General features: G+C 41.2%; 1 protein-coding gene across 9 annotated transcripts in view; it reads left to right on the forward strand.

Annotated features, from left to right (window-relative positions):
• Positions 1 to 18,401, forward strand: part of MGAT5 (alpha-1,6-mannosylglycoprotein 6-beta-N-acetylglucosaminyltransferase) — a 325,037-nt gene that overhangs the window by 224,237 nt on the left and 82,399 nt on the right. For all 9 annotated transcript variants that reach the window (XM_074399900.1, XM_039479867.2, XM_039479866.2 and 6 more), the window contains one exon: positions 12,171 to 12,304. In XM_074399900.1, the coding sequence (XP_074256001.1) occupies positions 12,171 to 12,304 (134 nt within the window). The remainder of the gene's footprint in view (positions 1 to 12,170; positions 12,305 to 18,401) is intronic.

The following is an 18,401-nucleotide window of genomic DNA, read 5'->3' on the forward strand; positions in this document are numbered from 1 at the left end:
AAGAATAACAGACTGAATGATGATGAATTAACTGGCCACAGATGCTAGGCTCTTAGACATTTTCTGTTTCTATAGTGTTACTTTCACACTTTTACCGTTTCTTCCTGCTGCTGCCTGTTTACCTGATACTAGCTTCATTTCTAATTAGCTAAGGACTGTGAACCCAGATACCACATTTGACAGTGTTTGTGACAAAAATGAATTTATTTTATAAGTCAATAGGCCTTAGTGATGAGATGAAGTTCTATTCCGTAAGTGAAAGGCCATATGAGAGTTAATTTGGATGATGAGAGAATTCCTGTTTGCTAAAATTGCCACAATAATTTTAATCCAGAGGTTTCCACTCTTAACTTCTGAGATGACTCTGTTTGCTTTGTTGAACCAAGATTCAAAACACCTCTTCCTAACCTTCTCTTCATGTGGTTGCCCCTCCCCATTGTATGCAGCTACTTGAAGGTGACCCCTGTGTCACACTCACTAAACGTCTCAGCATTGGACTAATCTTTGGCTATTAGGCGTGAGAAGGGAGAATTAAGAATGGAGAGTAATGCTAAAAATCAGCTCCTGCTTAAGTGTTCTTGTAAGCTCAGATTTGTGAGAATGTGTTGTATGCTTCATAAACATTATTGTTCCTGAAGCTCTATCTTCCTGCTATTACACACTGTCCCTGGGGCACAGTTCATGGGTCAAATTGATTTTCGGTACAGTAGGTGACAGCCGGCTTTCAGCATGGTGAGGATGCTCAGAGTTTGCATGGTTTGACTTCGCTGTGTAACTTTGAGGGGATGGGATAAGGTGGCACAGAATAGCCTAGGAAGTGATCTGTGTGTTAAACCAAGTGAAATAAAACAGTAACTGTGTCCAAAGTGACTAAAACTGCTGAAAGATATGTCAGGTGTGTGTCCTACAAGAGATGGAGTTTCCAGGGAATAGAGAAGGGAGGTTTTTTTTTTACTAGAAAACATAAAGTTCTGTTTTAGAGTGTTGGACCTATTGTTCTCTGTGGATGGAGAATTTCAGCAGTATTGGTTGATTAAATTGAAAGAAATTCACTGCTTAAAATGTAACTGAGGATGAAAACATGAATTAATTTCTGTTAACATGGGAAGGGGATAAGTTTCCTAACCATGACTCAGAATTCAGCAGAGATCAAGGAAAATTGATATGCTTGACTGTATTTTAGGAAAAAGAAGAACTTGTATGGCAAAACAACAACCAGCAACACCATAAGCAAAACATATCACAGAGGGCTAAATTCACTATCGACAGACCAACATGTATATACACACATACACACACATGTATACACACACACAAATTAGGAGAAAAAGTTCCATGTTCTAATAGAAAAATGGGAAAAGGCTATTCACAGTTTAGAGGAAAGAGAAATTTGCTGCTCTTAACATATGAAAAGCTGTTAACCTCATTCACAGTGAGAGAAACAAATTTTTAAACTGCACCAAGATACCATGTCCCATGTACAGAAGAAATGCAGAAGTTAAACAGCATAGCTATTCTAATGGTGCAGTGAGCAAAACCGGTCCTCTTCTACCCTAGTGGTTAGAATGCAGCATGGTACTAACCCAATGGGAAGGGTGTTTGTCAGGATTTAGCAAAACTGCCTCTGAATTTTCTTTCTCCAACTAAGCACCTCATATCTAGGAATGTATCCCAAAGACAATGAGCAAAATCAAGATAGAGCATGTGCACAAGGGCATTTAGTGCAGCACTGTTTGTAGCAGGAAGCAACAAGAAACAACCCAAGTAATTATCATAGAGGACTGAGTAAATAACATGGTCCATTAATAGAGTGAAGTACTACATAGCTGTAAGAAGAAAGGAGGAAGGTTTCCACTCTAGGAGGGGCATGTCTGGGACATTTTAAGTGATAAAAGCGAATATGCAGGATTGTGTAGAGCTACTCCCTTTTATATTTGTCAGATATAGAGGAAGAGTGTGTGTGGGCGTGTTAGTGTATCTGAATGAGCTTATATTTGCAAAAGAAACAATGAAAGGAGAGAGGAATGAAGGTGATTGCTGTTGGATAAAGTGATTCCCATTGGATAAAGGTATCCAGGGATGGGACTAGAAGGTTGGTCTCTCTTAATGTTCCTTATTTTGACTTTAGGACCATGTAAATATTTTACCTAATTTAAAAAGAGAAATACTGCAAAGAATTCAAATTAGGATCTCAAAGAAATATTTGCACATTCATGTTCACTATGGTAGTATTCCAAATGGCCAAGAGGTGGAAGCAACCCAAATACCCATCTGCACAAGTGGATAAAGAAAACGTAGTAAACGTATGCTTGGAATATTATTTAGCCTTAAAAAAAAGGAAATCCTGTCATATGCTACAACATGGATGAACCTGGAGGATATTATGCTAAACGAAATAAGCTAGTCACAAAAGGATGAATATCATATGATTCCATTCATAAATCATAGAAGCAGAAAGTGGAAAGGTGGTTTCTGGTGCGAGCTGCATCCCGTGCTGCACAAGTGTTCGAAGACCTAAGAGGGAATGGTGGGGGATAAAGAAAGACACAAACAGAAACATAGAGAAAGCAGGGCCAGGTGGTCCAGGAGAATGAGGATGTCAGGCTCTCCGGCCCCAATCTGTCTCAGGGTACTTTATTTTACATATTTACAAAGCACATAGCAGAGGGAGGGTGCAGTTACTTAGAACAGCCTGTGGTTATTATTCTCATGCTTCAGCTAACAACTATCTTGCAGCAAGGTCAGTGAAAGCTGGTTATCTCTCTAGGCCTGTCTCTGTTCTACTCTGAGACATACATATCCTCCTATTACGGTTTCACTTCTCTGGAGTGCACCCAAAGTTCACAGCAGCCTTGCTGCTGATTCCCCTAGAGTGGGTGGGCAACTCTGGCTCTCTACTGTGATTACCTAGTTGGGAGGAGGAATTAGTGTTTAATCGTTATGCGGTGTCAGTATTTTAAGATGAAAACGTTCTGAAGATCTGTTGCATACCACTGTGAATATACTTAACACTTGTGAACACTTTTAAAAGGTTAAGTTAGTAAGTTTAGTGTTACTTGTCTTTTACCACAATAAAAATCCAAATAAAAAAAGCATTCACTAAAAATTGAAAACAGATTGAGAGAAACCAGCTGTATGCATCAGGTAGGTGTTAACTTCTCATACAGAGAAGATGATTACTTAAGTGACTTTAAAAGACAATCTTTTGACTGTACAGCTGTAGTGGGAAATATTTATATTGTTACTTGAAACTGTTATGGTATGTTGTAGGAACCAAGATCTTGAGTATACAAAAAGAGGGGAGTACTTGAAGATTCTGGATTCCAGAATGATACACCAAACAAGAAAGCTCCCCAAAGTGTAGTGGGTCACCTTCACAGATTGCTAGGATACCACCTTATTACTGTTAAAAAAAAAAAAAAAAAAAAAAAAAAAAAAAAAAAAACCACTTTGATCATGTCTTTCTAGCACAAATTGTATTTGAAGATAATCAAATAGCTGATGAGAGAAAGTCAGTAATCATGGAGAAATCAATGCAAAAGGAATGAAGATTTAGAAAATGAGCATTATAAAATTCCTGATGAGACAGTAAAGCAAAACAGTCATCAGTGGTTGTTAAATCCATCAAGTAACAGGTTGTTGGAAAACTTTCATGGATGAGGCTGACTTGAATGGAGGAAATACAGAAATGAAGAGAGAAATGAAGCAGTTTGAGACATTTTTCCTAGAAAGATGTATCTTAGCTGAAAAATTTGCAACAGCAACAACAAAATAGTTTCTGCACCCTGTTTTCTAGCACCTGCCCACAGTGAACTTGGATGCATCCTTGCAGGAGGGTCCCTGTCTTCCCATGTGATAAAGGCCTGGGGCCCAGTCCAACTAAGTCCATCCCATAGAACCCTCCATTCCTTTGCCCTTTGGTTCAGTGTGGCTGTTGGAGTGGTCTGAAGAGAAAGACCATTCCTTTGAATATCAAATGTCAAAAGATATATATATATATATGTTTTTGATTTTTCAAAAGTGAAACAAATTTACTAGTGCTTAATTAGATGATCTGGGTAATAATCATTATGTAATTTCTGTATAAATATGCACATATGTTGAGGATATACTCAAACTCCTGTGTGCTTAGATGGTGTTCTACCGATGAGATGCACAATGAAAAGCTTGGAGACTGCAGAAATAAAGTACTACACTTGAGGAATCAAATCTTCAGGTCTAGCTGTCTTACTGTAAGATGTAGCAGTGTTATAGCTCCTGTACAGACAGAGAGCATGGGTAAGGCCGATCCAGAATAACCCAGTGGGAAGATACACCGTTGGGGATGCATCTTCAGGAGCAGTGAAATGAAATACGCTGGACCAGAATGTGTTTGCATTCTTAAATATTCATGGTACATGTCTCACTTTAAGGCTCCTTCTTTTTCTCCTATAACTCATTTCCTAAGTTGGTGGTGTCTCTGCGAGTTAAAAAGCCTTGCTTTTCTGTATTATTTTGCCCCCAGTTTTAGGAGTTCACTGGTGCCATCATCATCATATGCTCTTTGCAGCTAGACATTTTAGGCGGTGTCCACATAGACTATTCCTGTTAACTTCCTAAGCAGCTTCTGGAGGGGCTGGTAGCTAGACTATACTAAGGCCATTTGATTAGATCTGTTAAGTGATGGGTTTTTCCAGCAATCTGGTAAGTCTGTTTGTTCCTCCTTCCAGGCCCCTGTTCCTGCTGTCTCTCCTCCTGTCTACATGTTAACATGACCTCTGAAATAGGCACTAAGGGTTTCCTATAGCTAGAAAAACAAGTTCTTCAGAGCTCAGCTTGGATCAAGCTATTTCTCCTCAGAGACTGCAGGGCCTTTCCTTTGTCCATGGGGTCATTTTCAAACTCCATAGCAAAGTATTCAAGACCTTAGGCTCTCCAGCCTCAGCCCTCCACCATATCCCTCCCCAGGTCCTGGCCCCTGCCTCACCCAATAGCCTGCTGGTCTCTGAGAGTGCCTTATCATCCCTACCTCCTTCAAATTGCCCTTAAAGCAAAATGTATTTTTTTCTTTAAAACTCTACTTAAGCGACTTACTCCACCTTTCCAATCAAAGTTATAAAGAAATGTAACCCAATTACAAAAACAGGGAAAGACTTTCTCCTGTTGAAAAAGGCTCCCCCAACCCTGGTGTAACTTTTGTCCTTTTCACAAGTATATTTTTACATACTTGTCACATGCGTACTAAAATGTTGTGTCTCCTTTTTTTCCACTTAATGTGTCATCTTTTTTTTCTTCAGGATTCTACTCAGATTTGAAAATCATTGTGTCCAAGACTTCTACAGTCAAGTGGCTAGTTCCTAATTTATATTTATTTAGGGATGCTTTTGTTATTTCTTGCTGAGACTTCACTGATGCTTTTTTTTTTTTTTTTTTTTTTTGTGGTTGCCAGGTACCTGGCTTGGCTTATATTTACGCATTATTTCAGTCTCTGCCTGCAGTCTACTATGCATACAGCTTGTTTTAACTCCTGAAGGCAGTCTTTTATTTTTCACAGTCTCAAGGTGCATTATATCTCAGTAAATAAATGCAAGAAATCTATCTGCATAGAAAAATAAGAGCGAAGGCATTTGCCCTTACCATTTAGAAGAAAAAGCTCTAAAATTGATAACTTACACTGTAAATTTTTCAGTATTTGGATAGCTCTAATTATCTGCACCATACCCACTTTCACAACTTCATCTGGCTCATATAAAAACATTGGCAGTGGTAAACCATCTTTATCTAATTGAGTTTTTCCTTCTCCTTCCCTAGAATTGATGGCTGAAAGCAGCAGTAGCAGACATTGCAAGATACCCCGTCCTTGGTTTCCGATCTCAGACCTTATTTTTATATCCTACAAAAATTTCAGTAACCTTTGAAATCAGTTCTGCCAGCCTCACTAGTCATATCATTACCATAGAGCAATTAGTACATTGCCTGAGCCAACTACATTTGTATGATTTTATTTCATTTTATTTTTGTGTATGTGTGTGTTAAATACCTGCAGCATTTTGGCTGTCATTCACAATGTGAAGACAGAAGAATTTGCCTTCTGGATGCTCACATTCTATATAGTCAAGGCTGCAGAATATTCAGTGTTTCTTGATACTTATGGGAATCTGGAGCCGAAAAGACAGGCAGCTGTAACAGGGAGTTGAGTGAAGAGCAGATTGGGGATTCTGGGGGTGTTTAGAACCTTTCCATTTCACCTTCCACGTCTTTGATTTTCTTTTTAATCCCTTCCTCCTCTTTCCCAAATCCTCATAAGGTGCTCCTTAGTAAAGGCTAAAGAGGCAACTAAGCCTAAGTATTTTCTTGTTCCTTATGAGTCAATTTAGGAGTTAGATTGGAATCTTTATTTGGTTGTCTGTTTTATCCTCTTGTTCAGTATGTGTCCCCTGACCATCTGTGGGATGTCTAAGTCTCTGTTCTCTTCAGTGGAGTCAGGAGGTACACAAAAATAAGGCTTCCTCATACTTCCACTTTAGAAATTACAGACCCAGGTGAATGGAGCAGGGAAAATTTGCATGCGGAGGTGAGGAACATCCTGGTTGTGGCAACTAGAGGGCGTTTCCCCAGGGACCTCAAGGCCCTGTCGCTTAACCGCACAGCTTTTTGCTCATTTCTCTCTACTTCCTGGCTGTTTCTTGAGTAGAAAAGACACACTCCCCCTCAGGACCTTTGCATTGGTTGTTCCGTCTCCTGGAACATTCTTCTTTTAGACTTCCCATCTCCTCCTTCAGGTTTTTAATTCAAATGTCCTTTCACTGAGACTGACTGTGACCTCCTCTTTTAAAATGCAACTCCTTCCCTCCCCAACTCTCTACTCCCCTTCCCTGCTTTATTTTCCTCCATAACTCTATTGCTACTCAGTAATTTAGGTTTCACTTACTTTTGTTTATTTTCTTTTCTTTTTCCTCCCCTGGAATCAGATAAATAATGGCAGAAATTTTAGCTGCTTTGTTCATTACTGGAACCACCCTGAAGAGTACCTGGCACATAGCAGGCATTCAGAAAATCTTGTATTGGTCAAATTAAATTGCAGTGAACAATATTGCCTATTCTTTTTTTATTCCATGTAATAATATAGGGAAGGAGACTGTTGCAGAAATTTAAGATTGCAGAAACTTCTTGAGTCCATTGGCCTCATCTTACTCTCTTGTGTTTTCCAAGGGAACTTACTCACATGGTTGGGCTTTGAAGTGGTATTCAGACCATAGCAATTGTCATTATCATTGACATTCCATCTCTGAATTTATCCCAGAATTTGAGGCTCACAGCCATTTTTATTTGCATGATCAAATTGGAATGATGGCTTGTGGATCAAAACTTTTGCCCAACAAAATAGTAATGTTAGAACTAAGTCAGTTCCCATTCATGCAAATGATAAGCCTGTTGGATGTAGCTGAGGATCAGTTAATTTACATGTACAATTTTATTTTTAGGGCATGACAAGCAAAGGAGCTATTTGTGATTGAAACTGCCTTTTTTGGCCTTTAACTTGAATCAGGAGGACTCTTGCCTTTAAGTTCTGTGCAGACCAGTGAGGAATAGGGTTCCTTGAATTTGAGTCTCAGCTTTCAGGAGTATTACTCTTCTAAAGAATCCATTCCCTCCTAAATTCCTTTTTGACACTTGAAAATTTTACCCTTTTGTGCCTTTTGTCAACAGTTCAGACGCTCATCTTTTCAGCTCAACTGTGTATTAGTTTCCCTAGCCTACATCCCAGCCTTCTCTCTTGAAGAAACTAATATCACCACCGTTTGGGGGAAAAAAAAAATCGATTTTGGTAAAATTTGAAGCATAACATTACTATGTATAGATTTTAATCCAGATTTCTTCTTGTGTGACATAACTATTTTTCAATGAATTTTTTTCTATCGTCGGTTTTATCAGAGTAAGCAAAAACATCATGAATATGATGACAACCAGTCATCTTCAGTATTTAAAATGACATTCTCAGACATACAAAAAAGTAGAAGAAATGTTACTAGAAACCCACAGTTCTAGATTCTACAATTAACTGTTTACTTTATCAATACGCATGCCAATCCTCTCTCTATGCATCAATCCACCTTTATTATTATTTTTTTGATGCATGAAAGAACCCTCTGATGTTTTAGCCTGACATCAACTGGAATTCAGTATTTTGAGGGGGAAAATGAATGATCCATAAACTTAGAAAAAAGATTAGTAATACTGGTTATTTCTAGGTGATGAAATGATATGTAACCTATTTTTCCTCATATCTTTATTATCTGAAGTTTTCATCTGAGGATATATTTCTATTATAATCAGGAAAATCAATAAATCCATTTGTATGTAGGAAAAAGAAAAACTTGTTTATTGCAGAAGTCTTAGCAAAAAGTGATGAGGCCTGGACTAACAAATATGAAAAGGAGAGGATGAGTTAATGGATTTTTGAGAAACTAACATCCCTGGGACTTACTGACTGTGAGGGCTAAGGAATTGGCCCAGGCTGGGGCTGGGGTTTCTTCTCTTGGTGACCAGGAGATGTGAAGATACATAACATTCTTAGAGATGTTTGGGACTTAGAAAAAACAGACCTCAAAGATATATGCAACTGAAAGAAAGGTCAACTTGACTTAGTATGAATTTTGAATTATAGTTTGAAAGAAGATGTTATAACTGCGTGATACAGTGTATGCTTCCTTTATTAAGTAGTTGGTAAGCTCCTTAAGGGCAGAAACTCATCTTTATATTGTAATTCGTCAATACTTATCATATAACCTGCTTTGTAGAAATTCTCCAAAATGTTTGTCATTGAATGAATTATTCAAACTAAGCTAATAGTATTTCTTAAAAGTAGTCATCATCATACCCGGCTCAAGGAACACATCAAGCTGATTTGTAATCATTTGTAAATAGGTGCTTCCAAAGTGCTTAAAGTAGTGTTTCTCTTAATAAGAAGAGAGATTTTTTTTCTAAACTATCTTAAAATCATTGCCAATGTTTGGCAAATCTCCTGCAGTTTGTAGCAAGTAAAACGATGTGTGTGGTTCCACATACATATGGCACAAGATACTCAAGAAACTGAGGTGATACTGCATATGTATTCCAGATCCCTCTTGTGTATTTTGCTCTACCTTACAAAGATCCTCTGACGCATGGTTTACCACTGTAGTTCACAGGGTTCACAAATTATATGGACCAGGAGGCAGTATATTAGAGTAACTTAAGGACCTGGTGCCCTGAAAGTAGCCAATCTGGCTCTGAATCCCAGTGTTGCCATTTCCTAGCATGTAGACTTAGGTAGTTAAACCAAATCTCTCTCTGTTTTCTCATTTGTACAAGCATGTTACATGGTTATGAGGATAAAATGGAAGTCACTATAATATGCTTAGCACAGGTCTTAGCATGTACTCAGAACTCAAAACATCAGCCATCTTTTTAAAAGATCACATTTGTTTATCCTCTGGGATGGAGGGATTACTCAGAGTACAGGATTTCCTGCATCCTGTTTATGAGAAGATTTATTTGATTTACCTTAATGTGTAAATACCTTCTCTTTGAAACCCTCCCAACACAATGAAAGTCTCGATTCCCTTCCTAAGACAGAGCAAAAAAGTAAGATTGGTGTGAAATTTGAACTCAACGAAATGGACATTTCAGATAACATCCTTCTGGGCTTGTGGCTTTTGATTTATTGTAACCACCGTTAAGAACACTTGTGATAAGACCAGGGCACTGTCTGCAGATGTTACCAGACAGGCTCCAGCTGGTGGTCAGCTCCTTGGAAACAAGCCACAGTAAGCCCATGGTTACTTCAGAATCACCTGCTGGGGCAAGTCATAGCTCAGCAAACCCTTACGTTGCCAAGATTTAGTGTCCTGTGGCAAGTTTCGAGTCACCTGGGAGCAGGAGGCATGTAGAGATCAGACCAGTGCTCAGGCCTTGGCTCATTAAACGTGGTGATACTGTTTGTAAATCTTAAGTCTCACTTGAGGTCCTTTAAACACACTTGCAGGTTGTTGATCCCCAAGTTAACATTTCAAAAGGCGAGACAGGAGTTGTTAAAGTGTTTGGATGAAACGTAGAAGAACTTAGATGTGAAATTCATAGTGTCAGAGTTAATTAGTACCAAATTATAGTAATAGTGCAGCAAAAGCCCACCATTCCTCACAAGTTTTCTTGTAATTACTTCTCCCTCTCACCAGTCAAGCTAGAAGCTAGGAGAATCTTTCACACAAACATATGTTACATGTATGTATTTTTTTCATTTTGGGGACTTAACAATAACGTTATTTTTTTACTATACCTTAGTATGTTATAGTAGGAAATAAACCCATTGTTTTACTTGCTGGATTATTTTTTAAGTGCCCACCTAGGGCACTTAATAACCGCATTTCAGAAACAAGTATCTCAAGCATCATGCTTTAATCACCGTGTAAATTTTCTGAAAATAAACCTGATCTTGAAGTATAGTGTCAGGTTGGAGTTCAAAAATTTTAGAATTAACAAAAAATTTTACAAAGAAATATTTTAAGCTGCATAATAACACTGAGAATGCACACAGGCTGTGTTCCTCTCCCTGCTAATACTTCAAAATTCCCTCTGCCCTCAGCGCCTCAGAATTGGGGAGAAAAGCAACCATTGCCTTTTGTTGGCAGTAGAAGTTATTCAGTAATTTAGTTTCCAGCCAAGTGCAGCCATTGCCATTGCCTCTGGGCACTTGTTCAAAAATGCAGAAATGAAATAACAGATTGGCCAGACCGAGCACAACTCCCCAGTCACAACCCTATTATCTCCCCAGTCTGTCACCCCCATTAGGCAGAAGCCTGGGAAACGGAGGGTGACAACATAGTATTTACATGGCCTGTGCATCTCCACAGCTCAGGGCTTCCTGCCAGTGTCCCTTCTTCATCGTGTTCCCCTGCATGCGTGGTGGGTGACACTGGAGTCTTGGCATCGGAGTCCTCGGCCTGTGCTGCAGGATCACCTCTTCCCCGTCTGTCTGTCGAAGGATTTCTGTGCCACTACGAGCCTGGGAAAGGGCTCCTCAGTACTAGGACAACCAGAACAAGATGAAGGGACCAGCTTCCCCTGTTTGTTGACCACCTACCTGTGAATGGATGTGGTTGAGGCTGCTGTGTATGGACTTTTCAGAATCTTGTGTGTATCTCAGTTACCAGGAGGAAGTTGATTTCACGTTATTTATAGCTGTTCTATTCAGGTCAGAGCCAAGCAGAGCAGTTGCTTCATTTAATATCAGCCGTGCTTGGCCTCTGCAGGCTCATCTCCTGAAAAACTGAGATTTCTCTTGACAGAAAGAAAGTAGAGGAGGGTAGGGTCTCTGTTTAATTTAGAGGGAATTATTTCCCGATTGTCACTTGCTGGTGAAATGCCTTTTAAAATTGTAGGCACAAGATGCAGATGTTTGGAGAGGGTGTGGGGTTGCTGTCCCCCTTGGTCAAGTATTAGAGAAACTACAGAACTCAAATGAGAGAAATCCAAAATTTTCTCTTCCAGAATAGCCTACTCTGTAGACAATATTCTTCTTCAATGGTTGTGTTTTTGGAGTGGTTTGTCCCCAGCAAGCTTTCACCTTTTATTCTGTCTTCATTCCATGCACCTGCTCAGTGTAGCCCCATAATTACATCTTTTATGAGTGAGTAATTCTTAGAGGAGATGAAAGGTTCGGGGGATTATTCATCGCTTTGCCCCTAAACCCCTTGTTATGTATCTGGGTGAAAAACGCAACTGGAGTCAGATTCAGTTACTCAGGGGCCCTGCCCCTATTCAGAATTCCCGATTCAACCCTGCTCTCTACAGGTTTCTGGCCAGTAGGTGATGAAATGTGGGTGAGAGCCTTTCTGCTGGGAAATGGACAGTAACCTTATTCTAAGGGAACACAAGAGAGGACACATCTTACTGATTTTTTAGACAGATGTATTTCCCCTAGAAAGAGCAGGTTTTGGTTCAGGTTAATCCATCGTAGAGAGAAGTATTCTCATGACAGTGTTACTGGGAACGTGTGGGAGAGAGCAGTCCCTCACCTTCCTCAGGTAAGAGAGAAGAGGGTAAGATGAAAACATTCTGTTACAGGTAAGATGGGCTGTGTTAAATATGCGATTGTTGTTTCTTCTTGCTGATTGGACACTAACTGTCCTCTCCATTTCTTTGCACACCAGCTCATACCCCAGACAACAGCTTTCTGGGGTTCGTGGTTGAGCAGCACCTGAACTCCAGTGACATCCACCACATTAATGAAATCAAAAGGCAGAACCAGTCCCTTGTGTATGGCAAAGTGGATAGCTTCTGGAAGGTGAGTCAGTCTGTGCATGTTTTCCTCTCTGAAAAGGAGCTTGTTGGGTAATTTAATTTAACTTTGATCCAGGGAGTAATCAAGCCAAGTGCCCAGGGCTTAATGGGATCTACTTAGACATAAACAAGAATGTGCAAGGATTCAATTGCTCAGTATTTGGGTTTCTAACCAAGGCTGTACCTGCTCTTCTTGTAGTGGCTGTACAGCAGCCCCCTTCACTCTCTGCATGTCAGAAGGGACACATTGTAGCTACTTTCAGATCTTGTACTTGCCTCTGACAGCTAAGGCCCTTAAGAGGTTGAATATCTTTCTCGAGCAAGGCACTGCACAGGGAGAAACTTTACCAAGAGAGTCTTTCCCTCTGCTTCTTGGGAGATAGTTTGTGAAGGTAGGCAGCTCCCTTTCCTGGGAAATGCAGTGGCCTTCACATCCTCTTGGCTATAGTCGCTACTCACCTGATCTGGAAAGTAAATTCCTGCTGAGGCTGACTGTAGGCAGTTTGCTCAGGAAGGTCTTGGCTGAAACAGCACTCTTGGCCACAGACCAAACCAAGTTTTCCAAAAGCATTGGCCCCGTTGGCCCTCCTGAGTTGATTTCCAGAGTACATCTAGGAAAAGTGTAACAGGAGAGAAACCAAGTCGGATGTGACCTATTGACAGGTAATACTGATCTTTTTATGTGGGAAGTCTCCCTCAATAGGTAAATATCATACTTTTTTTTTGAGGAAATGTTTTTAGAAGATAAAAGTCATCGGGAGCTCAAAACATGCCTCTTCCTAAATGTAAGAATTAATCGCTTTCTTGAATGATCACAGACCGTGGTCTCATCTTACTGTGTGGTAGGTGTACCAAGGACAGTTGATATAAGGGATAAAGAATTCCTTGGTACTGCTTTTCTGACCCTGTGTTCAGCAAAGGAAAAGCAGTACCCTACCCCCCAGCTTTAAGGTGCTAACTACACCAAACGGGTGATGAGATCAGCCCATCTCCAGGGAGGCAGATTTAATTCCAGACAACTCTTTGTCATAAACAGCTAGGCTTTTGTCTTTTGCAGCAGTTCTCAACTGCAGACGATTTTATTTACCTATTCTCCTATGCCCAGGGAACACTTGACAGTGTCTAGAGACAATTTTGGTTGTGTTGTCTGGTCAGTGGTACTACGAGCATGTAGTGGGTAGAAGCCAGGGATGCTGTACACATCCTACAATGAATGGGATGGCCCCTGCCACAAAATATCTGTAATAACCAAGGGTGAAAAACCCTTGGCTGGTAAGTAAGAATGTTTCCTATGTATGTTATGCCATACTTTGTTCTCTCAAGTAAAATGAAAATCAATCTGGATTGTAAATGGCTATTTAAGATGGTCCCATCAATTTGTGTAGCTTTCCTTGTGTAAAAATGTGTCCTGTGTTGATAATGCATTTTCCAGATGACTTTCAGCCAAAGTTGGGTTAAAACAGGCATATTGGGTGTTCCCATGCTCAGCTTGGTTGTGAAATTAATGGTTTGTGGCATTGGTTTTAGGAGGACTGTGGCTTTTAAAGAAAAGCCTCTGCAGCTACTTGAAGAAGATAGCTTGTATGTCTGTGTTGGCTTGGTACTGAAATTACATCACTTTGTTTTGGAGCCAAGTGCAACAACCTCCTAGGGCCTCTGGCAACTTTTTTCCCTTTCCCTAGAAAAACAAAATAATAAATTGGTTCTGAAAGCTTTTTGGTCACCTGTTTTGGATAAGTTAACATTGACACTAAAAGGATTACTTTTCTGTGCCAGTAAAAACCCGGAGGCTGGGTGTGGTGGTGCATGCCTGTAATCCCAGCACTTTGGGAGGCTGAAGTAGGTGGATCACCTGAGGTCAAGTGCTCGCAACCAGCCAGACTAACATGGTGAAACCCCCATCTCTACCAAACACAAAAAAATTAGCTGGGCATGGTGGCGCATGACAGTAATCTGAGCTACTTGGAAGACGGAGACAGGAGAATCGCTTATACCTGGGAGGCAGACTTTGCAGGGAGCCGAGATCTCACGCCAGCCTGGGCAACAAGTGTGAAACTCTGTCTTAAAAAAAAAAAAAAGAATCCCTAAAGCATTAATCATGTTGCTGGTGATTTGGAGTGTGATTTTGCAATCCTTTTGAGGTGTTAAAACTCCGTGAGTGCCCAAGCTTCTAATCACCTAAAGATTACAAAAGGTTGCGTTGCAGTAAGTCCACATTCATCTTTGCCTCAATAATAACACCCAAAGCTCCTGGGTGTTATTTCAGTTTTATTACATACAGCATTCTGTGCTGGAAAAAGCCCAAGAAGATGAAAAATCCTGTAAAGTTTTCACATGAATTCAGGACATCTTCTCCAACTCTAGATCACAGCACAGTATGTGAGAATTTAGTTTCTTTTTCTAAAGCATCTGCATCCCAGAGTATTTGGTGAGTGCCTACAGAAAACCAATGTGCCTTTTAAATGAGATGTTATTCCAACCACATTTCTAAAGTTACATTCAACATAGGCTTTAGCTAGCAGGATGTTTTATAAATGGTTTTCCCCATCTTGTGTCTCATTCCCCTCTCCCCTACACAATCCTGATTTGCCTCAGAGATCTTCAGGAAAGGAAATGGCTCCTTTGTGTCCTGGGAGGTTTAAGATTGCAACTGGGGGATGTGTGAGGGCACAGTTTGGACCAGATGATTTTGGAAGGTCTTCCTTCACCTCAGATTCTAGGACTTGAAATTTTGAAGATTCCTGCTGTGCCATGAATCCTGCTCTACTCTTCCCACCACCCTCCTTCTTGAGGGACTCTCCCTACCTACCTACCAGCACTTAAGTGGGAAATGCAACCACGTAACTCCCTCCAGTGTTGGCTGATTGGACCCTGGGGTTGTCTTCTGACCCAGTGCAGTCCAGTGGCTGGAACTATAATTCTAGCTCAGAAAGCTGAGCTGCATCAATGAGATTCTGCACTTGGTGTTGGAAAGCAGAGTCACGGAGAGTGAGCCATGTAAACAGAAATAAAAAAATGTGTCCTTAGCAGGAGCGTGAGGCAGAAGTTTTCCAGGAGTCCACATGATGAAGAGGCAGGAGCAGTGTTGATGGGGAGAGGGCGCTGTTGAGAGGCTAATGCATTCTTCCATAAGGAGGAGAGGCACCACCTTGACAGAAGTAGGGTGCACTAAAGGGCCTGGCAGAGTGGAAGACACAGATACAACTCCTGCGGCCTGGAGAGAGAGAGAGCTGCTGGCGTTCCTGGCAGCTTTCTTGTCCCAGATCATACATCCTTTCTCACACTCTGGTCTTGCAGTATCTTAGTAGTCTGTTCCTATAGTCATATCAATATACTTATTAAAATACTAGATACTAAATGCCTGTCAAGAAAAACAAGTCTATGAAGTATACAGGCTAAGGAGGAGCGGGCTTGTCCTTTAATCTCCTGCCACCAAATTCATGATCTAGGCACTCAGTGGTCTTGTCCTGATGTTAAAGCACATGGTGGGAGGTTGAGGTGGGGAGGGGAATCTTGCCATCAGACTCCAGAATCCCACGGGCATCAACTTAGCAACCACCTCTGACCAAGCCCCTTAATGTCACATGAGACTGCTAACAGCCTAATTCCAGGTACACGTCTCTCTTCTGAACTCAGGAACCTGCAGTTCTGGGTCCCTGACCTCTCCCTCTGACACCAGCTAACCATTAGCTCCTGCTAACACTGGAGATGAGCCCAGAAGAATAGCAATCTGTCCAGTATGGTCAAATTCAAAATCCTTCTACGTTCTTTTAACTGAAGTCATCAGGGAATGGAAAATGAGTCAACTTCGTAAAAAGATTTTTGAAATATAGAAATTGAAGTCTTAACTATATTACTTTAATTTCTGTGTTTCTTTAAAAATAGTATCCTGAGCATAACTGAATCTTCAAGTGATAGTGCTGGGTTTGTATCTTATTTATTCTTGATCCCACCTTAATCTTATTACATGTTAATGCATTATCACTGCTAAGGTAAATGTCCTGGAGGCCTTTCTTTGACCATGTCAGGAGAACAAGAGTTGCCTCTGAGTCACACATTGGGGTTCAGACTCTTAAGTTATGAGGTGATTGACCGTCTTGAGCCTCAGGTTCCTAGCCTGTAAAGTTGGGGCAGTAATAGCTACTGGCTTCCCGGGCTTACTAATGCACACATCACTTGACGATCTTGTTAAAATGCAGATTCTGGTTCATACCTGAGATGAGACTGACACTCTTTCCTTCTCACAAGCATCCAGGTGATACTGATGGACTGTTGGAGGAGCATGCTTTGAGCATCAAGGTCTTAGGATATTTGGGATTTGTACAGTGTGTGGCACAAAGTAGCTGACCAATTAGCAAGAGGAGGAGAACGTCTTTTCTCTTACCTTTGTCTTCCTGCTGCGCTTGTCAGACTGCTAGCTGTCACTTTTTGCTGCTGTGGGTGCCCAGTTCAGTCACCCTCAGTCTCACTTTTGTATTTGCAGACCTTGCTACTCTAGTCTCTGCCACCTAGTCTCAAGACTCAGGTAAAGCTGTGGTGAGCTCTGAGAAGAGGTGAGAGGCACACTGTCTTCCTGCTGTCCTGGTTTGTACATTCAGGTGCCCCTGGGCAATGTGATCAGGAGCATAGACTTGGAGCTGGATAGCGGAGTTCAAATCCTGACTGTGCCATCAGCTGCCTAAGCTTGGGTACATTACTTAGCTGGTGCACAGTAAGTCTAAATACATGTTTGCTGGTCTTATTAATGTCATCACTGGGGCCAGATAGGAAATGCCGCAGTGGCAGTTGGTGGAGGTATGAGCCAGGGAGTTCTATCCTGTGAGGAAATGGAAAACAGAAGCCTGCCCAAACATATTCTAAGTCTTAACCTTTGTAAGTCGTTGGCAATCTCCAGCCTGTGGACCACATCAAGCCCAACATCTGTTTTTGTCAATTACATTTTACTGGACCCGGGCCATGGCCATTCCTTGTCCGTGGCTGCTTTTGCACTAAAATTGTAGAATTAGGTAATTGTGACAGACTATATGACCCACAAAACCTTAAAATACTTACTATCTGGCCTTTTCTGGGAAAAGTTTTCTGACCTCTCAATTATGCCATGTCTCAAGTCAACCGAGTCTCTCTCAGAACACATTGGCTAATAATCCCTGGCATGGATCTCATCAGAGGTCTTTTTCAGGGTTCTTGATTATATTCATCTATATAATTGAGGCTGGTAGATAGCCAGTACATGGAAAAGTGATGTGTAACTTAACCGAAATCCTGATCACTCTAGAGATGGAGCCCCAGGCATTAGCCTGGTACCTCTTTGTAGGCATTCAGCAAGAGCTAGTGCTTATTTAGTAACTAATGCACTGATGATAAAAGAGCCTTGAATGTGTGGTGTTTCTGCTTCTTGGAGCCCTTCACAGCCGTCATTGAAGGTGGTACAGGCTGATGTCTTTTAAGGAAGCACGGGCAGCGTTATCTTCCTCATCCATCCTGGTGGGTAGATGAGGAACTGGCTCAAGGAGAGGGAGTGACATGGCAAAGTCCTACAGCACATGACTGGCAAACCAGAACCAGGGTCAGGGCTCTGACATCTCCTCTTGGAGACTTGCCTCCCTGCTGCCAGTTGTTCCGTGGAGCTGCTCCACCGCCACTACCCTGGAGGGAGTGGGTCTGTGGTTAGAGCAGGATTCTAAAGGTAGGAAGGAAGGTGTCTCTGGGTGAGCTAAGTGTACAGCAGAAGCCCTGAGCAAATACTGGCCTCACAGGTAAAATGTTGCTCCTGGCTGCTCACCACAGGATCGCCAAGTCAGCGACAGCCTTGCAGCCAATTCTGTAGAGTAAATAAGCCTGATATGAGCATTTCAAATAGTTTCCAACTCCAGACCCCAGGGCCTGGTGTGGTCCAGCCCTCGCCTGCCTGACAACAACCAAAGTCAACCAGTCCTAACTGAATTTGAAATTTCCTTTTTATCTAGACCTCAAAGACTTTGTGGTTGTAAAGCATCCCCTAAAATGACACACAGTCCCTTTCCTATATGCCTGAGGAATCAGGCAGCAGAACTTCCAGAAATGTGATGCCACTTCCCCCACTCCTGCCCTTTTCCACTTCA

This window comes from Saimiri boliviensis, chromosome 5 (genome assembly GCF_048565385.1).
Source record: "Saimiri boliviensis isolate mSaiBol1 chromosome 5, mSaiBol1.pri, whole genome shotgun sequence".
Lineage (NCBI taxonomy): Eukaryota > Metazoa > Chordata > Mammalia > Primates > Cebidae > Saimiri > Saimiri boliviensis.